Here is a 27939-nt window from a genome sequence, read left to right as displayed (position 1 = left end):
CAGCCCAGTTACACAGTGTGAGTAGAAAATTTCCACGAGGAATAAGCTTCATTTAAAAACTGTGACAACCTGCCAATGGTGAATATTATCTGTCACCCCAGTGTCACCCAAACAGACCAACCTCCCTGCAGCTTTACAAGCTTCTGTTATCTCCTTTTCAATTCTAATGAAGGGTCTTGACTTTGTTTCTCTTCCCACAGATGCAGCCTGACCTGCTGAGTATTTCCAAAATGCAGAGTTAGAACATAGAACAGTGCAGCACAGGATCAGCACACAATGTCTGTGCTGAACATGATGCCGAATTATATTCTTTTTTGCCTGTACATGTTCCATATCCGTCCATTTCCTGCATGTTCATGTGCTCACCTAACAGCCTCTTAAACACCACTATTGTATCTGCTTCCACCACTCCCTCCAACTGCCTGTTCCAGGCACCTACCACTCTCTGTTTAAAAAAAATCTGCCCTGCACATCTCCCCTAAATTTGCCCCCCTCACCTTAGAGTTCTTTGTTTTATGTTTTAAATTTCCAGCATCTGTAGTTCTTTTTTTTTATTTTCATCATCTGCAATATACCTGAAGCAGGACAAGCTTTTTGTAGGAGGGGACACAAAAGACTGCAGATGCTGGAATCTGGAGCAAAAAAACAAACTGCTGGAGGAACTCAGTGAGTCAGGCAGCATCTTTGGAGGGAAAGGGGCAGTTGATGCTTCGGGTCAAAACCCTTCAAGGGAGAAGAGTTGATGAGGATCAGGGAGAAAAAAAATGGAATCAGTGTAAATGGATCCTTGATGGTTAGCATGGATGGGGTTGTCCAAAATGCTAATTTCCATGTTATACGACTCTAGAAGCAAATCGAAAGTTATAGTGAACAGTGGGGAAATCAAAAATCAATGCAACTTTCACTGATGAGAAGGCAAAGCTACCTCTATTACAAGATATTAATTAATAAGATGAAGTTAAAAAAATGACCTTCAGTAAACTGAAGTCGTTGATATTTTCTATCTTAATAGCGGCAATGAATAGGAACCACCACTTCATTCTGTAACTCTGGAACACAAGAGGTCTAGTATTAGTTAGAAATTTGTGGAACAGGTCAATAACTTCTTTTATAATACCCCTTGCCTGCGGTGGTATATAGTGAGAAATGGATATCAGTGCTGAAGACCGAGAACTAGATTTTTCAAGAAATTAATCAGTGAGCAGTGTGAAATACACAAAAACTAACACTTACTGATTCCCTCTTAATGTAAACATACATTTCAAGGGGCTTCGAAGGTCCATGAAGAAAATGGACATCAACATAAGGGGTGATTAAAGGAGTGACAAAACATGAAGTTGTGAACTTGAATAAATTATACTCTAAATACATGTTTCAGTAAAAATTGCTACTCCTAAACAGAATTCAAAATTACTTTGACTTCTTCTGCACAATACTGATTGCCACTGATAAAACTGATAATTTTAAGGTACCACCATACTGGATAACATTTAGAGAACAAAAATAATTAACCTTAATGTCTTTAATTCATCAACCAGCATTTAATTCTATCCAAGACTAGAGTTGGGACCAAGACTCAATTTGCAGTCAAAGTAATGTTTTGGAACATTAATCACTAATGATAAACACCATGCTACTTGTTGTTGTTAATTAACATCTAACTAGCAGCTTTAGATTGTGTCTAGTTCTTAAAACTGCACACTGCAATCTGATTCAAATGCCATTCAGTATTAATTAACTAGTTAGTCAAAATGTTTTTGTTGCAAAGAGCAACCATCACGCATACAATACTTGGAACAAAATATAGCGTGTCAAATTGTCTTGTCAATCATTTCAGCTATAATATAATTAGAATTCTTATGCCTGCCTGTACTTCATGTTGGTTTCTGACATCATAACATTACTCATTTACTGTATATTAATGGGAGAATTTGCCTGTGTAAACTTTAAACGATTAAACTTAACATTCTCCCTGGAAGAGGTGTTGAAATATTACTTCCAGGCAAAAGCTGTTTTTACAAGACAGGTTTCATCATTAACATAAATATGAATTTAAGCTGGGAATATATAGTCACTTGGAGATAAGTGTGTAATTTAAGAATGGATTGAATCTGAACAATCCAATCCATTATCCCCCTACTCTCCAACCCAATGTTATCTACATCACAACTGTGATTACAATTCAAAACTGCCAAAATTGGAACAAGAGTAGGCCATCCAACCATTCAAACTTGTTCCTCTGCTCAATTACACCATGCACCAACCTTTGTCTCATAGTCTTTAAATACCCCCATTAAAAATGATTAATTTTCAGATGTAAGATCTTTGACCTGGCCAGCATTAGCTATCATTTGTGTCATTTCTACAATCATGTGTGTAGAAAAGCTCTTCTAATTTTACTTCTGAAAGGTCTCACACTAAATTTTAGATAAGGATGCGATTCCTGGACTCACAAACTAAGAGAAACCTTCTCTTTGCTGTTCTGCAAGTTCACCTCAATAACATGCCCACTTCCATCAAACCATCTCGCAATCTTTTGCATTCCAAAGAATACCACCCTAGTCTATAAAATCTGCTCTCCTCTCAAGATAAACATATCCTTCCTTGCTCAGAATATTTCAGATATAGTCAAACCTGGACTTTGTGTAGCTTTAGCATAACATCTACCCACTTATATTCCAATCCTCTCAATTAATGCCAACACAACTATTGGCGTTCTTAATTACTTTCTGTATTGTGCATTAATAAATGTTAAATACAAATACAATGATAAATTGTAACACTGGACATTGCATACTGATCTTGTGAAATCTTTAAATGATCAGATTGGAACTCTGACTCCATTATTTCCAGCTATAAACTGCCTGAAAAGTACTTTGTTCTATTTATTTTAGGTCCAAAATAGATGACCTTACGTATGCCAAGATTTGCTTCAATTTGTACAAAAAATACCATTTGCACTATGTAAATGGTGGCATATGTATTTAAAAGAACTGGATATTAGAATACGCAGTAAGATATGAAAATATGCTAACTCTCTGTGTTGTAAGCCAGTATGACACAGTTTAGCATTTACACAGACAGTACATTGAAATTTATTATTCCAATTCTAATTTATTCCATGTGCACTGGAACAGGAGGTACATATGATTTAACAAAATCAGCAAAATTAGGTGTGGCAAACCACAAGGATCTTACCATGAAATGCAGTAAGATGTGTATAAGGTATAGACAAAAAAAAAAGCTGTTCTCATTAGCTGATGGTACTTAAGTTTTCGGGCAAAAGAAATGGAGGAAGTGAAGAAAAGCAATGAGTATTAATAACCTAGAACTTGCTGCCAAGAAGAATGGTGGAAACAGAGACAATCAAGGATTTCAAAAGAAAATTGGATAAGGGAACTAAGTTTGCAGGGAGATGGGGATAGAGCAGGAAAATAGAACTGACTAGTTTGCTCTAGAGGAATGGTATGGACTTGGTGGGTCAAATAGCTCCCCTCTGCCCTGCAATGACTTTATGACTACTGAGTGATTAATTGTTTAAAGATTGCACTTCTCACAAAGAACAAATAGTAATAACGTAGACTTGTACAAAAGGAGTCTCTAATTCATGATGAACAGTGTGAGGAGGTCCTTGTACCAATGTTCTAGGCTTAAGCTTTTAAATGAATCAGTACAATTTCTTGACCTGCAAAAGAATTGAGTTGTTCCAAAATAGCTTAGACTGAGAAAATTGAATTTGGTGGGAATTTCATGCAAACTATCAAAGCAACAGAATACTTAGCTATTGTTGAGATCTTTAGTGTATTGTAAAAGTTCAGCACAATCTAATTGCATAGTTAAAACCTGGTTGAAATACGGTTATATTACCCGTCCCTGTGAATCAGTGAAAATAAAAAATGCCATCACATTATACTGTGGCATAGATATTAGCACAACCCTCACAATTGAACTTCCCTGAATTTCCACATTATAATAATGATGTATGGTCTTGTTTTCAACAAGTTCATATTTTCTGGCAAAGCATATAACAAAATAAAATTCAAATGCAATATAAAAATAATCAGGCAGCACAGTTTGTTTTAGTGCAAAATCCTGGTTTTGCTGGGGATGAAAATAGATTGTGATTTTAGAAAACTTAAAAGAACAATTAATAATCAATTGCATTTAGTTTGCATTTTTTTCTAGTAATCTTCTCTCCTCAATTAGCTTTGAAAGAATAAAATGCCAAAACTCAATGCCACATCTGCTGATAGTTACACAAATATTTTTGTCAGTTCAGAACGTGTGGTGCATCTTATATCAACTTTTAGTTAAATATCAAACGCTTGAGAAAAGCAAAATTTTCAGTCCTTGCTATTAATTGAACAAAATTACACTGACATTTAATTCAAATGGATGCAAATCTCTACAAGTATGAGTGCATTAAACAGCTGTAGCCACAAACCACATCAATCTGTTCTGCTTTGTCCAAACTCAACAGTCTGCCTTGTACTCTCTGAAAAGAAAACTGACTGGTTCCAAGCACAAGTGGCAGGTGCATCTATGCATAACCTTCCTTCCCCAAGCTGTGTATGAGCCATTCTGCAATAGTATGCAAGTACTCAAAGTAACAGATGAGACCATCTGTCGATCCAAGCAAACAAATCTGTAACCCACTGCTGGATACAACAATTGCACCAAAGTCAGGCATCGACAAAGATCCTGCTGGGTTCCATTTAAGGAGCTTAGACAAGCCCAAGAGCATGCTTCAGACTCTGTCAACCTGTATTTCTATAAGCGGCCTCATGTGAACTTGTCTCACAATGATCAAAGGGCCTTTTAATTTGAATTTAATTACTTCTTAGAACCACCAGCATCATCTCTAAGAACTTTAATGTAGTCGGAAACATTAAATCACTACCCTGCCCCTGCACACACCAGAAGATTTCCTGCTCTTCAGATTTAACACTATTGTGACACAGTTTAGCATTTACACAGAAAGTACATTGAGATTTATTATTCCAATTCATTGCACTGGAACATGAGACACAAATTATTTAACAAAAACAGCATAATTTCTCCAAGGAACATGTGTTGTGGAAGAATAAGATTGAAATTGCTAAACTACAACATACAGGAAAAATTATAAATAACATGGATTTTTTTTCTAACTGTAGCCAAAAAGTGATAAACTGTAACGGATGTCCCCAAACTTCCAGGAACAGATTTTGAATTGTTTTGGTGAATTAAAGCTTTTACCAAGCAGGGCCTTAAGACAAGCAGAGTCAGGTGCAGGTCAGTGACACAGCAATGTGCTCCAATCCAACTTTCAGATTGTAGGGCTTGCTGGGAGCTAGATTGGTAGGATTGGTACATTGGGAAAATGGGTGTAGTAGAGGACAGGAGAAAGATTTGCATTTGAAAAACATGATTTTAATAACCAAGGTGAACCCAAGCACTTTACACAATAGAGTACATCAGAAATATGGTCAGCAACTTTAATGTTGGAGGTGCAACGTCATTTTGCAGGCAGCAAGTTCAGATAAGAAAAGATACAGTATCTTTATCAGTCACATGTACATCAAAACACACAGTGAAATGCATCTTTTGTGCAGCCCGCAAGTGTCGCCACGCTTCCAGCGCCAACATAGTATGCCCACAACTTCCCAACCCGTACCAGAAAGAACCCCACGTAAACACGTGGAGAATGTATAAACGCCTTATAGACAGCAGCTGGAATGACCAGCTAATCAGTCATGAAGATTTGGGGAGATATATTGCCTAGGGTGCTGGGAATAGATGACACAAAGATCGGTGGTGTTGTGGATAGTGTGGAGGGCTGTAGAAGCTTGCAGAGGGATATTGATAGGATGCAGAGCTGGGCTGACAAGTGGCAGATGGAGTTCAATCCAGAGAAGTGTGAGGTGGTACACTTTGGAAGGACAAACTCCAAGGCAGAGTACAAGGTAAATGGCAGGATTCTGGACAATGTAGAGGAGCAGAGGGATCTGGGGGTTCATATCCACAGATCACTGAAAGTTGCCTCGCAGGTGGATAGGGTAGTTAAGAAAGCTTATGGGATGTTAGCTTTTATAAGTCGGGGGATCGAGTTTAAGAGCCGCGAAGTGATGATGCAGCTTTACAAAACTCTGGTTAGGCCACACTTGGAGTACTGTGTCCATTTCTGGTCGCCTCATTATAGGAAGGATGTGGAGGCGTTGGAAAGGGTGCAGAGGAGATTTACCAGGATACTGCCTGGATTGGAGAGTATGGATTATGGGGAGAGAATAAAGGAGTTAGGGCTGTTCTCATTGGAGAGAAGGAGGATGAGGGGAGACATGATAGAGGTATACAAGATATTGAGAGGAATAGATAGAGTGGACAGCCAGCGCCTCTTTCCCAGGGCGCCAATGCTCAAAACAAGAGGACATGGCTTGGGTGGGAAATTCAAGGGTGATGTCAGAGGGAGGTTTTTCACCCAGAGAGTGGTTGGTGCATGGAATGCGCTGCCTGGGGTGGTGGTGGAGGCTGATACATTGGACAAGTTCAAGAGATTGTTAGATAAGCATATGGAGGAATTGAAGTTAGAGGGATATGTGGGAGGAAGGGGTTAGATAGTCATAGGTGTGGTTTGAAGGGCAGCACAACATGGTGGGCTGAAGGGCCTGTATTGTGCTGTGTTGTTCTATGGTTTCTATGGAATAGCTTCCCAGATCTCCTTCAAAACAGTGGCCTATATTTTGTTTTTTTACTCAAATGCAATGAAAGGGGTTAATTTACCATTTCAACTGAAAGACTTCATCACAATTATGGACTGCCAACTTCAATCTGGAGGGGAGAAGAAGCCTCCTGCAAGGACAAGATAAGGGAAATGACGGGATTTCACAGAGATGAAGTAGGAACAGGAAGCTAATGGATAAAAGGAAGGTGAGGGCCAAAAGGACACTGATGAACAAAAATTGCTGAATGTGTGAGAGGTAGAACAGAAAAGAAAGACTGGCTTAAAAGAGAAAGGAAATAGTAGTGGGAAAATAAAATCAAATTTTACACTTCCAATTTCAGAAATCTTAAACAATGTATTAACTATAAGGAATGTAGCTTCATGGTATCAACTTTCTTTTCTGAGCAGAGACATTGATAGGCATTATGGGAACATAGATCTTACTCTGTTAAGTAGCAACCCTAAATTTTTATGATGAGTTCAATGGTAATTAATGGGAAAAAAATCGTTGAAGCTCAAAGAATGTCTAAGGAGAAGCTGTTGTTTTCGTGAGTGTGACAAGCCATCATTTTGTGTTATGCTGATTCGTACTTCAAGTGTGGAAAAGCAGATTTCTTAATCTTTCTATGTTGCCTTCTTGAGGCAGTGCCTCCTGTAGATACTACCAATGGTGGGGAAGGATGTGCCCGTGACGTATTGGGCAAAGCCCACCACTCTCTGCAACTTCTTACCCTACTACTTCCAGAGATTCTACAAACTTACACCTGAAATAAAAATAGAAAATGCCATTAATACACAGAATACCAAGTATTTCTGGCATTTTCTATTTTTATTTCAGGTCTGCAGTATTTTGCTCTTTAATTTCATACATGGGTTAGATCATACACATTCTGAGAATTTCTCCATTTCTGAGTTCTGAGTATGCCAGGCATTTATGATGCTGAAAAGATGGACAAACTTAAATTTATATAACCCCTTTCACCACACCAGTTTATTTTCATGAGCCTGACGACTTGTGAAGTATTTCTTAAGTGCAGATACTGTCACAGGAGGAACAAGGGCAGTTAATTTCCAAGCTTCCCAAACAGCAATATGATACCACTAAATAATCTGTGCTGTGATACTGATTGAGGGATTGTCTGCTTTAAAATAGTGCCATAGGATCTGTTATGTTCATTTAAAATAAAAGACTGGTACATGGTTTGATGTTTCATTCAAAAATACTGCAGCATCTCCAATACTGTAGCATCTCCTGCACTGAAATGTCAGACCAGATCTTTGTGGACAAGTCTCTAGAGTGGAACTTGAACCTATCACCTTCTGATATAGAAAACAATGTGCCACTGAGCCACTTTCACACCAAGTTCAAAGCATGCCTGAAGCTCACACATGTTCCTGAGTAGCAATGGAACGAATCGGACGCCCACATCACTCGCTGTCCTTGGGCTCCAACGTCATTCCAAAATGCTCAATGTAAGGCAGAAGAGTAGCACTTCATCTTCTGACTAGTTTCATTACAGCTAGACTCAACACTGAATTCAACAATTTCAAACATTCAGAAGGTTAGCACAAGAAGTTCAGTGTTATCTCTTCTGTTGGCACAATGTTACTTACCACTTATCAAGCCATGCCCGAATGTTGTCTTGGTCTTGCTGTATGCAGGTACGTACTGGTTTATTGCTGTGGAGTTGTGAATGGCACTGAACATTATACAATTATCAGTGAACATTCATACTTCTGACATTCTGATACAAGAAAGGTCACTGATGAAGCAACTGAAGATTACTCCAACGGCTGAAATGTTTCCATGAACTTCAATATTATCACAGCTCTTTAATGACATACTTGGTCAAATGCTGTCTTGACATCAAGGGGAAATTACTCTCACTTCACCTCTGAAATTCAGCTCTTTGGTCCACTTTCGGAGGTATGAAGACAAGTGGTCCTGGCTAAACTCAAATTGGTATCAGAGAGCATGTTATTGGTGAGTAACTGTCACTTGAATGCACAATGGATAATGACTTCCATCACTTTGCAGATGATTGAGAGTAGACTAATTATAGGGATATTTGCTCTGCTTTTTTTTGTGTGGACAGAACACATGTGGGCAACTGTCCACATTAATGAGTTAATGCCAGTGGAACAGTTTGGCCAAGAGCTCAGCTAGTTTTGGGGCATAGTTCTTCAGTCTGATGGCTGGATTTGGATCCATAGCTTTTGCTCTGTCCAGTGTTCTCAGCCATTTCTTGACATCAAGTAGGGTGAATTGAATTAGCTTAAGAATATCACCTAAGGAGGAAGCCAAGATGAATCATCTATTTATTTGGCACTTTGGCTGAACATAATTGCAAATGCTTCAACCTTGTCTTTAGCACACAGGTGCAACTGCAGCACATTTTAACCTGATAATAATTTACAGATAGTGTTCCACAGTATGAAGGCAGGTTCCAGAACTTCAATTTCACTTTTGGAGGGAAGGCTAAAGATGAGAAAACATTTATTCAGATCTTCATCAAGGGATATAGATGGGAAAACCATTAACTACTGTGGCCAATTAGAGCTCCAACCCAAAAATCTGACAGCGTAAGAGGCCCACTAGCAATTTTATCTGCAACTCAATAAAGAGAAATACAATTGCTGAAGTTGAGCATGGAAAGAAATTCTTCTACCTTCCCCAGTATGCTTCACAGCTGATGCTTTTGAAGATTATAATGTGACAGCTGTTTACACACAACACAGTTCCACAAACGGCAGAGATAAATGACCAAAAATATTATTTTTGGTAGCATCAATTGAGTGATGTTGACCAGGTCAGCAGAGAAATATCTTACTCAAAAAATTATTAGTTTTTGCAGTATTATAAAAGCATGGATAAACAAAGCCCAACTTAGCGTATTGACTTCAAATTAAGTTCAAATTAAAAGGCTCTTTGATTTTACATTAGGATAATAAGTATGCTTTCATGGAATGTCAGCTCTGCTATCTTGACTGTTATGTTTATAATATTTTCAAAATCCCAAACTTCTGTAATGGTTTTGCAAACTGCAATAACTCTTTAAGTGTTTCAACGTGGCAATAAAAATGTACCTTGGCACCAAACTTTTTCGATGGTAAAGTATTGGATTTTCTGTCCATGGCACTATCAGGATTAACCTCAATTAAATACTGTTCTTGAGCTGTGTTATAAGTTCTTGATAGAATACTTAAAGTTATAATGTGCTTGACACACTTATAGTGGGGGTGGGGACTTGCAAAATCTGTCATGATTTTCTGGACAATAGTCTCATTTGCATGACTATGAAATAACAATTAATAAATTACAAATCTACAATCCACTTGCACAACCAAGGCATAATGAAGTTTGTTAATTTATGGTTGAAACTTTATGGGATAAATGCATTATGTTTTTCATATCTATAATTGATCAATGTTACTACCAGACAGGTTCACACAATATATAGTTTCTTTGGCCGGTATTCTCCTGTGTTTGGAAGATTGGGGAGTGATTTCCTTTCCTTCCTTAACTTCTCCCTCCATGTAAACTGCCCAACCCACATTTTCATCATCTAGTGCACTTTCCATTTGACTGCATTTTCACTACATAATACTTAATTCTGAACCATGGTCACCATGCAACCACATCTCTGCGAAACTATTAGATCAAACCCATTTCTCTCTATCTGTGCCATTCACTTGTCTAATTTTTTAGTCTGCTTCGTGCAAAAGTACATTTCTGTCCCACTGAGATAAGACTATTGAACGGTTCCCAACGGTTCCCTTGTACAATGAGATGGACTCTGACCTCACGATCTACCTTGTTGTGACCTTGTACCTTATTGCACTGCACTTTCTCTGTAGCTGTGACACTTTACTCTGTACTGTTATTGTTTTTACCTGTACATCCTCAATGCACTCTGTACTAACTCAATGTAACTACACTGTGCAATGAATTAACCTGTACAATCGGTATGCAAGACAAGTTTTTCACTGTACCCCGGTATAAGTGACAATAATAAACCAATACCAAACTAATACCAATATATTTTCACTATGTTTCTTCAATTCAACTTTGAGCACTGACATTATTGCCACTTCCTGTAACTCTCTGTATGTCATTGTCCAAGTTGCTTTTTTGTTTAATAGAATCATACAGCACAGATGCCAGCCCTTTCAATCCACCTCGTCCATGCTGACCGTGATGCCTATCCAAACTAATCCCATTTGCCCACATTAGGCCTGTATCCCTCTATGCTTTTCTTATCCAAGTACCAGTGTTGTATTTGTTGTAACTGTTGTAATTGTTTCTGCCTCCACCATGTTCTCTGGCAGCTTGTTCCAGATATTCACCACCCTCTGTGTGCAAAACTTACACCTCAGATTTCCTTTAAGTTTCTTCCCTCTCATCTTAAACCTGGGCCCTCTAGTTCTAGATTCCACTGCCCTGGGAAGAAAGATTCTGACTATCCTATGTCCCTCATGATTTTATAAATCTCGATAAGATCAGCCTTCAGCCTTCAAAATTCCAGTTAGAATAAACCCAACCTATCTAATCTGTAGCTCTAACTACAGCCCTCCATCCCAGGCAAGTCCAGGGTGAATCTCTTCTGCATTCTCTCTGTTGCTACCACATCCTTGGGTGATGTAGCGATCAGAACTGTGCACAATGCTCTCAGTGCAGTCTAACCAACATTTTGTACAACAGCAACATAATGTCTTAAGATAGCCTTAAGATTTCCTCTTTAGGAGCGGCACAGTAATGTAGTGGTTAGCGCAACGCTATTACAGCGCCAGCGATCGGGGTTTGATTCTCGTCGCTGTCTGTAAGGAGTTTGTAAGTTCTCCCGCGTCTGCGTGGGTTTCCTCTGGGTGCTCCGGTTTCCTCCCACATTGCAAAGACATACGGGTAGGTTAATATGGGTCTAAAATGGGCGGCGCGGACCCGTTGGGCCGGAAGGGCCTGTTACCACGCTGTAAATAAAATTTAATTTAAAAAAAAATTAAAATCTTTAAACTTTTTCCTCATTTGAATCCTCTACCTGACCTTTATTTTGTTCAAAACCCTGGTTATCAGATTTTCCAGGATATTAGTCCCTATCCAGTTGAAGTGAAATTGATGCCAGCAGAACAGCTTTTTTCCTCATTACTAGTGCCAGGGCTCCATGAATTAATTCAGATAACAGGTTCAGGCCAAGATACAAATAACTTAGTTAGGGGAATAGAGAAGAGAATAATTAAACACATGTGTGAGGATGTCATAAGATATCTTTATTAGTCACATGAACATCGAAACACACAGTGAAATGTATCTTTTGTGTAGAGTATCTGAGGGCAGCCCACAAGTGTTGCCACACATCCGGCACCAACATAGTATGCCCACAACTCCAAACCGTACGTCTTTGGAATGTGGGAGGAAACCGGAGCACCCGGAGGAAACCCACACAGTCACAGGGAGAACATACAAAGTCCTCACAGACAGTGGCCGGAATTGAACTCAGGTCACTGGCACTGTAGTAGCATTACACTAACCGCTACACTACCGTGCCTCTACCATGTCATCCTACCCTTTCTAAAATCCATGTTGGCTTGAGTTATTATTTTTGATTACTTGGATGATGTCTTATGCCATCTAGTCTCCTCTTACTCCTGCAGATATGTATGATGGTGCTAGTGGGTGGGGTGTGTAGTATGGGAGCCTTGTGAAGAATATCTTGTAGGGACCTTTGCAGAAAAGCAAATCAAGCTGCAACCTATCTTGCTAGTTCAGACAAGCAGTAGTTTCTCTGTCAGATACACATTCCACCACATTTTTAATCTACAATTATATTAGATGTAGTATAACTTTACCAGAGGGAAAAAATGTGTTTTCTACCATAAACAATGCAAGTGTGTGAGCCTTCACAATCAATTAAAAGCTTAAGCTCACCACATCCATTTACGAATGGTGATGTTAATTAAGTCTTAATAGGGAAATAACAACTCCATGAACATCTATGGCCCGAATGATAGCAGAATTCAGCACAAGTGCAAAAGTTTAGGCTTTTACAACTGTCTTCAACCCAAAGTGTGATGTGGGGCTATTTACTGAACAAGCAACTCTTTTATCTGACCAAAATCAGTAAATCCTTTGGCTATTATCATTTGGATATTCTTGCTGACAATCGATTTCACTGATCTTTCATGCATTGAAGCTAGGGATATATTTAATTTCATGCACATATCATGTACAAAACACAGAAACTGCACTTCAACCATATGATGGTGGAACTATACAAGTCTCCAATTTTAAACCATCAGCAATTCTGCACAATTGAACAATTTTTGACCCATAATTGTTTGAACTAATGCATACCTTGTGGTGTATTACTAGAGAATGGCAGCCCATGACTTTTATCCAGGACTACTGAAATATTGCTATAAACAATGAAAAAACTGGAAATTATGAACTGAGCTGAATACTATTGGAAGTAATAAAGTTAGTTCCTGATTTCCTATATCAGAGACAATCACGAAAGCTGGCCAAGAGGAAAAACTAAGCACAATGCTCTACTAAATTGTAGTCCTGGGGTTGTGACAATTGTCCTCCCACAGGCACTCTTTTTAAAGTTACGTATGATTCCAGCCACAGGAACTTGTAGTATACACATAACCAAATGGACATATTTGTCAAGGGGTGACATTAATCCTGATCTCTGCCTTTAACATACCACAGTTTACAAATGGCTTCAATCATCAGAGTGTTTTTCTGACAATCTCAATGACAAACTTCTTAATTGAAAATATGAAACAGTAAATGTAGACTCAATTTTTGACATCAGTAAAGGCTCGGGGAAAGGCTTGGTGTTCCTGGAAATGGGCAAAAAGGGAACCATCCAGATGTAGTATCAGTACTGCACAAAAATATCTGCTGTGATACAATGGCAAGTTTACTATGTTGCAGAGATGATGATCAAGTTTATCCCAGATCAAACTAGGATTAGATCAAGATTCCACCACAATGCAGATTATATCCAGAAAAGGTGTAACAGAGAGCACCGTCATTCAGCCGCAACTTTCATACCTACAAAATCCTCATGATTGTTAAAGGAAAAGTCCCCAGTTTTAGACTTAACTGATCATAATCTGTTTCACTAATCTTTCAGCAAGGTAATGCTCTGAAATGAGGAATTTATTTCATTGAGGGTATTGAGTATAAGCAGGCTGCAACAATGACACATTAAGGGTTATAATACAACAACAATGCTAATTAACCATGTGAAAAAGCTGCAATTCTATCACATATGTTTGACAAATGACTATTGTTTGTCTTGCTTCACAGTCAAAGAGCATTCTGATCTGTAGGAGCGGAGACTAAACAAATAACGGGTTAACTCTGATGGAGAAACAGGAAGCAAAAGATAATTAAGACCAATACATATAGGAAAAGCAAGGGATTTAACTTGTATATTAAGCCTTTTAAAACACCTCAAATTAGAAAAAAGTCTATTAGTAAGAACTTTGCTAAAACAACATACAATATTGAGAGCCAACCTATCAAAGACATTTATATTTCAACATGTTAGCTATGTACAAACTGAAAATGTTACCAAAGGATAATAGTTTTCAAAAGCCTTTTATTAAAGCACATTTGATCATTAAATATTTAAGCAAATATAGCGAGTGAAAATAAATGAATTTCTTCATAAACCTGCACTTTCATTAAGAAATCTGACAGCAGCACATTTTCCCAGAAATATTTCTCTACATTGTTGCCGTACATATGTATTTCAATATATTAACAAAATAAATTTGAACAACAAACTGGTCCTGACACTCTCTTCATCTGCAGAATCACTTGTTGGCAATAGCATGTGCTCTGCTACACCAGATCGATCAATCAATAAATACTAACTTAAACAAAGACAGGTAACATTATGAAGTGCATATTTTATATTTCTGAATACCAAGTAAGAATTAGTTAATAAAGAATAGTTTCCCAGTTGTAATACAGAACCTCCCCAGCTTACGAACACCTGACCTCTGGACAGCCCGTACGTACGAACGAGCATTTGGGAGACCGGTGGGATGGATTTGCTGGCTGCTGCATGGCTGCAGGCGACTGTTCTTGATACTAGCTGGAATGTTGTTACATTGAACCCAATACATTCTAGTTCCATTTTGTGAATCCTACCTAATGATACGTCCTCAGAGCCAGCAGCAGTGTACTTTTTAAAACCGTCAATAGCATTTAAAACCTCATCTGCAGTAAAATCTTTTGAAAGAATATTATTAAACCAAAATAGGCTCAGGCTAAATTAAGAATGGCAAAGTGAGATTTAAAATGCTTCTCCAGACTATCTACTCCTATGGGACAACCCACCTCTGCAGGCATCTTGTGCCGTGTGAGAACTCAGTTCATGGCTTCACTTCTGACTTGTGAACTGTTCAGGTTATAAACAGTTCTCAGGAACAGAACCCTGCAGTAACCTGGGGAAGACCTGTAGTCCTACTCAACCCAGTACATTTAATTAAGACAGAGATTACACTTGTTCTGCAATTGACACATTTTTGTTATAATGGCATTAACTCTTTGGGATGCATGCCTTTGATTTACAAAGCTGTTTTTCACTATAATGAAGAGCTTGCATTGAAATATGCTGCACCAAAACAGCATTAATACATTTCACCTAGTCTTTGTGACGAACAAAATTTCACCAGAACAGTTCCCTTTTCCAAACAGAGAAATTACTGTAACATTTTTCAATATTCAAAACCTTACGATCAACAGTAGAATTGCCATTTACTCTGAGTGCTGCAAGAGTATCCAAATTTTTTACCAATGGAATTATCACTTGCTTGGGAAGGAAAAAGACAACTTCACAGCTCAGCAGCCAATTAATTAAATGCATCATTCCACAACTCATTGCTATCTTCACAGGATAACCAAATAAACAGTAAGAAATATATTAACAGAGGAACATGCAAACTCCACAGGGACAGCACCCAAGATCAGGAGCTACAAGGCAGCAGCACAAACTGCTGCTCCTCTATACTGGCAAAGACTGTCTTACAGATGCAATATTAAATTGAGACCTATCTTTTCTCAAATTGACTTAAAAATAATCCTATTGCAATATTGAAAAAGTGGAATTCATGCACAAATTAACTGTTACTTTTTTTTGTATTTTTTTATTCCAAAATAAAAGCAACATGTATAATCAGCATCAAACAAAATATGTAGCAAAACCAGTACTTAATGGAAGGTTTTAATGTTTATTATACTCAGTGAGAAGCAGAAAGCCTCAAGTAATAAAGTTAATTATTTTCTAGAATAATTAATGGAGAGGTTTTTTTTTAAGGTTTTCCTAGTGATATGCATACCCGCGTTCCACAGCCCGCTGGACTTAACGTTTCCGGATTTCAAATGAGTTTGACTAACGTGCTCAGCCCAAACCTAACTTAGTGCAGGATCCAAGAACAAACTCCCCAGTGTAAAGGCTGGGGAAACTCAGCAAATTTCTGCTCTACTATTTTCCCTTACAGGGAATCCAGAGACTACGTGCAGCAGAGAAATTGCCTTGTGGATTTCACAGTTTGGCATCTCTGCATTCACAAAATCTGAAAACTTACTTGCATCTATTGCAAGGGTGTCCAAAGTCCTGTCAGGCAATATTAAGTCAATTAGGAACATACAAGTTCAGTGATCCAACATGCAAAGTACTGAAATAAAAACAGAAAATGCTCAGTAGGAAATACTCAATAGGTCAGGCAGCAACCTTGGATAGATAAATGACCTTTCATCAGAAGTGTTGGAAGGTAACGAAAGGGCAAGAGGAATGTTTTCTGATTGATGGCACATGATATTTCTCAGGGATGTGCAATGGAGCCTTAGTTCTTCAATATATGTGTGTGTGTATATATATATATATACATATAAATATATATATATATATATACATACACACATATATTTATATATATAAATATATATATATATATATATATATATATATATATATATATATATACACATACATACACACACACATATATATATATATACACACACACACACAGAACTTTGATAAAGGAATAGACATTTGAATATCCAATATTTTAGATGACAATAAGTGAGAGGTTATGAGGCACATTAAAGTGTGCAACTGAATTACTTGGTTTCAAAGTAATTCAGCGTGAATTCATTAAATTAGATCTAATAAACACAAATGTGAAGGTGCAAAGGAATTTGAATGCCAATAAGCAGATCACCAAAAGATAAAGTGTAGGTATCAAAAAAAAATCAAAAAGCCTAATGGAATGTAGGCTTTTATCTTAATTGCAGCAGGGGCATGAATGCACAACCATCTACATAACTCAAGTAGATCATTCAGCCAATACCACATACTCTGTTATTCAATAAGATCATGGCTTCTACATCAGCATCCTATATCCCTCAATTCCCTTAATATTTAAAAAAATCTATTGGTCCTGATCTTGAATAGATGAGTATATTCCATTCATCCCTCTTAGGAAGAAAATTCCAAAGATTCACCTCAGAGTCAGAGTCAAACAGCACAGAAATAACCATGCCAATCTTCCAGTATTCATCTATACTAATTCCATCTTCCATAACAGTTGTGTGAAGAAATTTCTTCTCACCTGTCCTGAATGGCCAACCCCTCATATTGAGACATTGATCCTTGGTTTTAAGCACCTCAACCAGGTGAAACATCAACTATGTATCTACCCTGCCAAGCTGCTTAAGAGTTTTTGTACAAATCACTTCTCATTCTTCTAAATTCAAAAGGGCATAGATGCAGTCCGCACAATTCCTCCTCATGTGGCAAACCAACCATCCCAGGAATCAATCTGGTGAATCCTTAGTGCAATCGCTGTGTCAAGTACAGTATATCTTTCCTTGGGTAAGGAGGATATATCTGCACACAATACTTCAAATTTGGTCTCACCAGGGTCCTATGTAATTGGAACAAGAAGTCTCTACTTTGCATTCAAACTCCTTGCAATAAGGACTAAAGTGCTGTTTGCCTTCCTAATTACTTGTAAGCCTGCACATGAACTTTCGGTGATTGATGCACTCATGTCCCTTCAATTTTTTTCTACCAAGGTGGATGACCTCACATTTTCCACATGATATTCTATTTGCCAGATTCTTTCTCATTCACTTAACAAGTTCATATCCTCAAACCCTCTCCACTGCCTTCTCTAAATGCACAATACCATCAAACTGTGCACCATCAGTGAATTTGGATCTATTACACTAGCTCTGCTCATCCAAGACATTAGATTGTAAACAGCTGTGGCTCCATGTACCACCTCACTAATAACAACCTCTCAACCTGAAAAAGACAGTTCATTTCTACTCCTTCTTTCCTGTCTACCAATCAGGGTTGAAACAGAGGAGTGAGGAAATGATTCAAAGTCTTGGTTAGATCCTGTCTGAAGTACTCCATTTATTTTTGATATCCAACATCAGAAATGAGGTAGTTACTTTGAAGATAAAATGCATATTAACCCAAATGATATGAACACTTACACCATACATCACTTTGTATTCCCTTGAATTTAAAAAGTGGGAAGAGATCTAATGCAATAAAGATACATAGCTGATAAACCAGTGCAGAGAATCAATTCTTCTGATGGGTAAGTTGAAAGTAAGGTGCCATATAAAAGGAGTTAAACCAGGAGATCAACCAGGAATTCCAGGAGAGCAGAAGTTGGGAAATCTTACCTTCAAAATAGTTTCAAAATTATCATGGATCAGGTTTGGAGTTTGGTGACTCTAACTACTGAAGATGCTCCAGGAGTTAGAGTCATATCTTGCAAGGTTTTGGTTGTTGAAGGCCCATCATCCTGGCCACAGAGCATTATTGTAGGAGTTCCTCAGCAGTGTCACAGGCTGATAGTGCATGTAACATTTATACCACAAAGGTACCAGGTAATGATCATCTTCCACAAGGAATTATCTAACTACCTACCTATGCTATTCAGTGGCATTACGATTGCCAAGACTCCCATTATCAATATCCATGGGTTCACCACTGACCCGAAACTACAAGTACAGGTCAGAAACTGGAAATCCGGCAGCAGGTGACTTACCTCCAACCATCCAATTCCTTTCCACTATTTGTAAGGAAGAAGAACGATGGAATATGCTCCACTTTCCTGGATGAGTGCAGCATCAACTTTCCAGAGACTCAATGCTATCCAGAATAACACAGCCCAGATCATTAGAATTCCATCAACCACCCTAAATATTCAATTCCTCCTCCACCAGTGCATAGTGACTGCAGTGAGCATCATCCACAAAATGCAATGCAGTTGCATGCGTAGGATATTCCACCATCACCTCCCAAAACCATGACCTCCTAACCAAGGACAAGGGCAGCAGGCGCATGGGATCACCACCACCTGCACACTCTCCTCCTAGTTGCACACCATCTTGATTTGGAAATACATCACTTCTCTTTCATCGTTGCTTGGATGCTGAAATTCCCTCCCCAACAGCGCTGTGGGAGTACCTTCTCCAGAATCAAAGCAGGGTTTAATGAAGATGGCTCATTTTTGGGATCTGAATGCTGATGTTAAGCCCAGCATTTATTGCCCATCCCTAAACATGCTTGACAGCATTCAGATCCCAAAAATGAATTTAAAAAATATTGGCCATGACCTCATTTAAACATTATACAAGCTTAAACAACTAAATACCCTACTTCATCTATGTTCCAACTATTTTAATGTACAGTGGAGACAGGAGAGCTGGAAGATGCTGGAATCTGGAGCAAAAAATAAACTGCTGGAAGATCTCAGTGAGTCAAGCAGCTTCTGTGGAGGCAAAGAGATGGTTGACATTTCAGGTTGAGACCCTGCATCAGGACCCTGATACAGGGTCTTGACTTGAAATGTTAACCATCTCATGGTCTCCACAAATGCTGCTTGACCTGCTGACCCTTTCCAGCAATTTATTTAATATATAACAGCTTTCAAGCAAGTAGAAGTATCTGAAAGAATAACGGAACTGCTGAATTGCTAACTCCTTTTTACTACATGTTCTTCAGTAATGGAACAATTCAATAACATGGAATGAAGCCAAGGTCTTTGAAGTGAAAGCATTGAGTCAATAGCCTACTTTTATTTCAACATCGCTATTCATTACTACAACAAAGCTGTCCATCTTCCACAGAGCTGGATCTGAATAATCAAAATCAAGACACCATATCGTTCTTAAACAAAAAGTAAAACATCACAAATACTGGAAATCTAAACTAATAGGAAATACTGCCTACTCAGCAGGTCACTCAATCGTCACATACAAACATACAAGTTAACATTTCAAGTACAGACCATACTTTACTTCTGACAACAGTTCTAAAAGGAACAGGAGAAAGCTGCTCAGCTCCACACACTGCCATTCACAGGTGATTTGTACAAAGCATCTAGTCCCTCAGTCCAGATGCAGCGCCTCAACCCGAAACATTGACAATTCCTTTCTCCTGCCTCCCACTACCCTCCCACCAACACACACACATGCTCATCAACCTGCTGAGTTCCTCCAACAGTTTGTTTTTTTGTTTTTTGCTCTAGACTCCAGCACCTGCAATCTCTGGTTTCTCCATCTATACATACAATTTTAACTTACCTTTACCAATTCATTCTGATCTGTAGTGTTTATAGCATATTTTGTCATACATTTGGCACACTTGCCTTCATCAGTCAGGGCACTGAGTACATACAAGAGTTGGAGCGTCATGTTAGAACTTTACATGACATTGGTGAGACCCCACACTTAGTATTGTGTGCAGTTCTGGTCACCCAGCTACAGGACAGATATCATTAAGCTGGAAAGGGTGCAGAAAAGATTCCCTAGGATGTGACCAGGACTGAAGGGCTTGAATCATAAGGAGTGACTGGATAAGTTGAGGCTTTTTTCCATGGAACATAGGAGGCTGAGGCCTTATAGAAGTAGGCGGTGACTTTATAGAGGTACCTAAAATCAGGAGGGGCATAGATAAGGTGAATGGTCAAAGTCTTTTCCCAGAATAGGAGAGTCTAAATTTAAGGTGAAAAGGGAAATATTTAGAGGGGAACTGAGGGGCAACCTTTTCACACGTGGTGGTGGGTATGTGGAACGAGCTGCCAGAGGAAGTGGTAGAGCAGGGTGCAAATACAACATTTAAAAGACATTTATACAGGTACATGGATAGGAAGGGCTTGGAGGGATATGGTCCAAATGCAGGCAAATGTAACTAGCTCAGGTAGGCAACTTGGTCAGCATGGACGAGTTGACCTGAAGGGCCTGTTTCCATGCTGTATAATTCTATGACTATGGCATTGACTGAGAAGTAGATTATTTAAGGGTTCTGAAAATTCAAAATAATTGACAAAATACTACAGAATGAACAACAGATCCACACAAACAGCTGTAAATCACATTAATAATTATCAATATAGGATTTTCATGAAATTAAAATAACCACTTAAAATTTTTTTTGAAAATATAGCCTGAATGAAACTGTACAAACACTTGAATATAGTGAAGTATACAAAAAACTCCATCATTTGCCACATTCAGGACAGCAAAGTCTGTGGGAATGCTCCAGTATTTTTTTTTCTTTCAGTCATACATTTCATATTAGCTTAATTGAACAAAATGTAACTTGGGCCTATAAAATAGACACAAATGAAACATCCTTTTAAACAACTTTCAAAACTATGAAACTATAACTTATTTAAAGAAACAGAATAAAAATATTTTATAGAAAATCTGGCAAATAAATACTTAGATGATTTAATTAGAATAAGCTTTGCATCATAAATCATTGAAGACAGCCAATAATTTTAAAATAAATTTAACTAAGTGAAACTATTAATCTACAAATCATCAATGAAACACGCACAACTAAAAGTAATGAAACTGCAACAGTTTATCTAATAAACTAGTGGCTTAGTCAATGGCAGTCAATGGATTTGAGTGCACCGTTTTGAGAATGTCATAGACTTTATTATAAATCAGGAAATAAATCAGTTCAAAATCTAGGATTTTTGGAACAAGGAGGAATAATCTACTATATTGATCATGATGCAATATCCCTTTCACAGCCTTCTTGAGTACAGAATTCCATGGTCATAGGTCAGTTGCAATGAAAGTGGAGGAACCTCTCAGGAAGTTCAGTACATCTACAGGTGCAGCCCCCAAGTGATTCAAATTGTCTCTCTCTCTCTTCCCGCAAAGAATTTGTGTACTACTGTCTTATAAGATCTCATTAGTTACTGACTTTCAAAACTGATAGAATATTCCTCTGAAGTTCTCTTGAATCTGTTACCTAATACCAAGAATTACACACATGGTCCTTTACTACATAACACTGAGGACTTGTTTTTCAGCTATTTCAACTGAATTTTGTTTCAAGACACAGTCTGGCTGGAGTATGGTACATCAGACTCTACTGATTTGGCAGCTTGTTTGCAGAAATGCTTTTTTTTGTTTCAGCTTTCAGCACATGTTACTCCACAAAAGGCAAGAGACACCTTATGCAGTTTCATAAGGGACAGGGAAGTGTGGGGAGAAAAACAATGGTTCATTGCTGCTTTAGCAACGAAAAACATAGCATCGTTCAAGCTGAATTTTGAGAAAGCATATCCAAAGTTCTTATTTATCAACAGTACAAAGTTGAATTTTTATGATGTTATTAAAAAGCAAGTACAAATAAATGGTCTGCAACAGCGTAAAACTACTAGAAAAGTTTTTTTTAGTATCTTGGGATTTAACAAAAATAATAGAGGGAAGCTTTGTCAAATTATACATTTATTATGTTATAGACAGTTTATTGTTAGCCAGCAACTAATTTAAGAATCCATAATAACAAAGGATTCTGCTCAAACTTTGAGTACACTGGAATTTATGTTCATTTGGTTATAGTTGTCATTTTCAATTAACTCGCTTCCTGATCAAGATCTTGAAAAAGCTAGAACTTTTGACTACTAGTAGTTAAGCTATTCAGGATAAAACATCTATGCTTAGAAACAACACACCCTAATTCTTCAGTATGTCAAAATATAAATCTGCCGTTTGCCTTAATATATCAAGATATACCACTGTCTCCAAAGCCACATTCAACCAATTAGATTTACTTAATTATTAATTTCCATTGATCTAAAAAAATTTAAAAGGTCACAAGCAGATATGTTTGAGCAGAAATTATCCACTCTGAACAGAATGAAGTCATTGTCATTTACACACTATTGCAGTTAACTTTTATTAAAAAGTATACAAGTTACAGTAAACTTAAATATAAGGGTTGGTAGAAACTATGGCATGATAATTCTGTTAATTAAAACTCCAAAAAAAACTAAAATATCCACAAATGTTACATGTTTCTATTTGGGAATGACTAATTTCTACAGTAGAATGTGTGCAAACGTTTTGTATATCATAACAGTTAAAAATGTAGAGTTGTCATTTCATATCCAATTAAGGATTTCTTTCAAAACAAAACTTGTTAATGAACCCATCTCAGATCTGAAAACAGAATCACTCACCTGCACTAATGTCATCATCTGCTAGGTCAGGTTCTTCTTCTTGAACTTTGGTGTCTGCCCCTTGTAAATCAGAACTTCCACTAACTGCTTGAATAGTTTCTGTTGTCACACCAGCTGTAAAGAAACCCATCAAAAAAGTTATAATCATGCATTCTTAAGTTAAAACTAACCTTTAACCTTAAAATCCCTATTGTCATATGTAACTCACTTATTGAGTGCACATACATCCACAGCAAAGCAAATGGATAGCGATACCAATGAGTTGCAATGATGTTCTGTTGGTCAAAACAAGGTGTTAGGCATGTAACCATTGAATACAACAGTACCTGGTATGAGTATAGGCAGCAGAGCTTAAGAAATTTATCCACCACTACTTCTTGTGGCCCCTCCATTTTAAATGTTATCCACAACCTCCACCCGATCTTTCAATCTTCAAGATGGTGCCGGAGCATGGGGACTCGTTGCAAGCTACTCTCTGCAGATCTACACATTACTTTTACTATAATCATTCTACTCTTTTAAATCTAAATTCCATGTCTCTAAGAGTTACTAATAATGTTCTTTTAAATCTTCTTACAGGGATAGCAATCTGACCTCCAGGAATGATTTACTGATGACCTTGCACCTTACTGTCTACCTGCGCTGCACTTTCTCTGTAGCTGTGGTACTTTACTCTGCATTCTGTACTGTTTTACCTTGTACTACCTCAATGCACTGTGTAATGAATTGATCTGTATGCAAGACAAGTTTTTCACTGTACAAGTGACAATAATAAACCAATTCCAATATTGCTAATACAGGAGCTCGCTTGACCCTTGCAAATAATGACTCAATTCTTGTTCAGATGAAAGGTCAATCTGAAAGATTATGTCCACTACCCTCTGCAGAGATGCTGCTCAATCTGCTGAGTATTTTCAGTATTGTCAGTTCTTATTCCGAAATTCCAGCATCCACAGTATTTTGCTATTGCCCCATTTTTAATCGTCCCTTGATCTTCAAAACCCTTGAAGGTGCAATCTATTTTTTCTCACCTATTTTTTCTCATACTGAAATGGACAACATTTTTTACATCTGCTAGATTTAGGAAGACTTACTGCATCTCTATGTCCTGAAGAACAATTTCTTTCTTCTTTCAGCCTAAAAAAAATACCAACTTCTATTACATGGTTCACCTCCATCCCCATCTAATCCTGTCCATTGACATAGCTTCATCTATACAGACCTCACCACTCCCTCAACTACTCCAACATTCATTTGGTGAATCTCACATGCTTTTGCATGTGTAAGTTTTGTGCAGAACTATTTTGTCAATATCCTACCCATCATTAACTTTGGTGACTCATTTTTACAGACTAACATTGGCTTGCAGTTCCCCAACACTTCATATAAAATTCTAATCCATGCACATCCATTGCTTTCTGCCTCGCTATCTCTAACCAGCCTAAAAACTATATCTCCTCTCTGTTTTCTGCCTCTGGCACACTTTACCTCACTCTGCCAGTGATACCTGCTGATCTCAAGGATTTGCATTCTGAATTTCCGTCCATAAACATTGCCATTTCCCTCTTGTCCTTAAGACGATGTAAAACATATACTGTATTTTGCTTTCAACCCACCTGTTTGATCAAGTAACCTCAGCACCTCATCGTTTTTTTTCACAATTACACATCAGTGAAATGTCTTGCGATATCTTCCTATTCTACAGGTGCCACAAAAATGCAGGTTTTTGCTTGTATGCCAAGCCTTTATCTTTCGTCTTCCAGCAAATCAACCATGTGTACTAAAAACAAATCTTTTATTACAAAATTAATTTTTGGAAATTCATATTTCTGCTCACTTTTATATTTTAAAGAACATTTATCACAAGACATTTAACTTGTCACTTTTCACAAGCTACTCTACTGGGAAAAAAAGTAGTTATTTATAGATTCTATGGATTATCTTCACACAAATGAGCTTAAAAAATCTCTGAACAAACATTCAGGGCATCAAGGAGGAAAAGGGACACCTGGTCATTGATTTCAAAATCAGAATCAGGTTTATTATCACCGTCTTATATGACACGAAATTAATTGTTTTGCGGCAGCAGTACAGTGCAAAGACCTAAAATTACTATAAATTACAAAATAAATAAATAGTGCAAAAAAAGTAAAAATGAGGTAGTGCTTATAGGTTCATGGACAGTTTAGAAATCTGATGGCAGAGGGGAAGAAGCTGCATCTGAATTGTTGAGTGTGGGTCTTCAGGCTCCTGTACCTCCTCCCTGATGGTAGTAATGAGAAGGCATGTCCCAGATGATGAGGGTCCATAGTGATGGATGCTGCCCTCTTGAGGCACAGTCTCTTGAAGATGTCCTTGGTGGGGAGGGTTGTGCCCGTGATGGAGCTTGCAGAATCTCTAACCCTCTGCAGCCTCTTGCAACCCTGTGCATTGAAGCCTCCATACCAGGCTGTGATGCAACCAGTCAGAATGCTCTCCACTGTACATCTATAGAAATTTGCAAGAGTCTTTGGTGATGTACCAAATCTCCTCAAACTCCTAACGTAGTAGAGCGGCTAGCGTGCCTTCTTCATGATTGCATCAATGTGTTGGGCCCAGGAAAGATCCTCTGAGATGATGACACCCAGGAACTCTATGAAGGAGTTGATCACAGACCTTAGTTTAATTAATAGTACAGATCTGGTTCATGTGATGGGCAGGAGGACATGATTGTGAGTCAGACAAGTCATGTTGGGAGGACCCTTGGCCTTTGCCCTTTTTGAATAATTAAGTACGAGGACCTTATCATTGGGGAGAATGAAATTAAAGACTGTAAGATGGGTCATCAAACTGATATCATGACCATAGTACAGATGCCATCTCAAGTAAGGAATAAGAAAGCAAATGTGCTAGTGATAGGGGACAGATTGTAAGGGATTATGTTGTTTTCCGTCTGAACTGAACATTCCAGGGAACTGGACAAGCAAAATGGAAGTGTACAGGGGAAACCTGATTTAAAAAATGATGGGATAAACTCAGGAAAATAAAAAAAAGATCTTAGCTTAGAAAATCAATGTGCAGAATCAGTTGGTTGGAGCAAACCAAATTTGCTGTAATAATGTTGCAGATGAGTTCATGGTGTGCATTCAAATTGCTCTCCATATGGAAACCAATGACAAAATGGGATATTTCTTACACTGAACAATGAGACAAGATGTTAATAGCCTTGTAATAAGGACCCTGAGCAAGGGTGATAATAAGTATAAAATCATTTTAAATGGAGCTTGTAGAGGTTTTAGACAATTCAACACTTGGAACACAGCAAAGCGTACATTGTGAAAGTAAAGAATGAGAAGAGGTTGAAAAGGCATACAAACAGATTAAGTGAGTGAGCAAGATCTTGTCAGAAAGAATATAATATGGCAGAAAAAAAGGTTTTTTTTGAACAAGTTGAGCATCTCGGACTTATTCAAAGTTAACTTTTTACCTTTAATTGATCATGTTAAACAATTGTTTACTAAATGGTCCCCATTGTCTCTATCATTGATTGGCCGAATTAACGCGGTTAAGGTGAATATTTTACCAAAATTTTTGTATTTATTTCAGGCGGTTCCAACTTTCATTTCAAAATCCTTTTTCGATTCTATTGATTCTAAAATTCTTTCATATATATGGCAGAATAAAAATCCAAGGTTAAGTAAGAAATACAAAAATTAAAAAAGGATGGTGGTATGGCTTTGTGGATTTTACTATTGGGCAATTAATATTAGATACTTAATCTTCTGGGCACAAGATTTAGATGTAATTCAATGTCCTCGATGGGTGTATCTTGAGTATGAATCAGTGCAAGGATTTTCATTAGCTTCTATTTTAGGAGCCTCACTCCCTTTCGCACTTACTAAATTGAGTAAACAAATGATTAACCCAATAGTTAAACATACAATATGAATATGGTTTCAATTTCGTAAAATTTTTTGGATTGAATAAATTCATTTTATCAAGTCCTATCCAATCTAAATTTTTCTTTCAACCATCTAGAATTGACTTAGCTTTTTCTTTATGGAAAATGAAGGGAATAACATGCTTTCGTGATTTATTCATTGATAACTGTTTTATGTCTTTTGAACAGTTGTCTAATAAATACAATTTGCCTAGATGACATTTTTTTTGATATTTACAGATTAGAAACTTCTTGAAGGTTACTTTACTTTCTTTTCCAATACTATATAAAACTGAAATTACGGGGAAAAATCTTAGGTTTTTATCCATATCAGGAGGGCTTGATAGCAATAATTTATGATCTGATTATGAAAATACGTCTAGAGACAATTGATAAAATTAAGAATGAATGGGAAAGAGAACTCCAGATACTTTTACCCACAGAGACATGGAAGAAAATTCTCCAATTAGTTAATACATCTTCAATGTGTGCTAGACACTTTTTGATACAGTTTAAGGTGGTTCATAGGATCCATATGTCGAAGGACAAGTTAGTCCGTTTTTAACACCATATAAATCCTATATGTGACAGATGTAATTCGGAGGTGGCTTCCCTGCCACATATGTTTTGGTCCTGTCCTCTTCTGGAAAAATATTGGAAATACTTTTTTAATATTATTTCAACTGTATTGAATATTGATCTACAACCCCATCCTATTACCACAATTTTTGGGTTACCAATGATGGATTCTGGCCATTTATCCACTTCTGCTTGTCGTATAATTGCT

At 37.6% G+C, this 27939-nt stretch overlaps 1 protein-coding gene across 4 annotated transcripts in view; it reads right to left on the bottom strand.

Annotated features, from left to right (window-relative positions):
• Nucleotides 1-27939, bottom strand: part of LOC127567567 (WD repeat-containing protein 7) — a 499658-nt gene that overhangs the window by 268591 nt on the left and 203128 nt on the right. For all 4 annotated transcript variants that reach the window (XM_052010610.1, XM_052010607.1, XM_052010608.1 and 1 more), the window contains one exon: nucleotides 23234-23347. In XM_052010610.1, coding sequence (XP_051866570.1) covers nucleotides 23234-23347 — 114 coding nt within the window. The remainder of the gene's footprint in view (nucleotides 1-23233; nucleotides 23348-27939) is intronic.

Source organism: Pristis pectinata, chromosome 2, assembly GCF_009764475.1.
Source record: "Pristis pectinata isolate sPriPec2 chromosome 2, sPriPec2.1.pri, whole genome shotgun sequence".
Lineage (NCBI taxonomy): Eukaryota > Metazoa > Chordata > Chondrichthyes > Rhinopristiformes > Pristidae > Pristis > Pristis pectinata.
The sequence above is the reverse complement of the archived record's forward strand: the minus strand, read 5'-3'. Positions and strand labels throughout refer to the sequence as shown.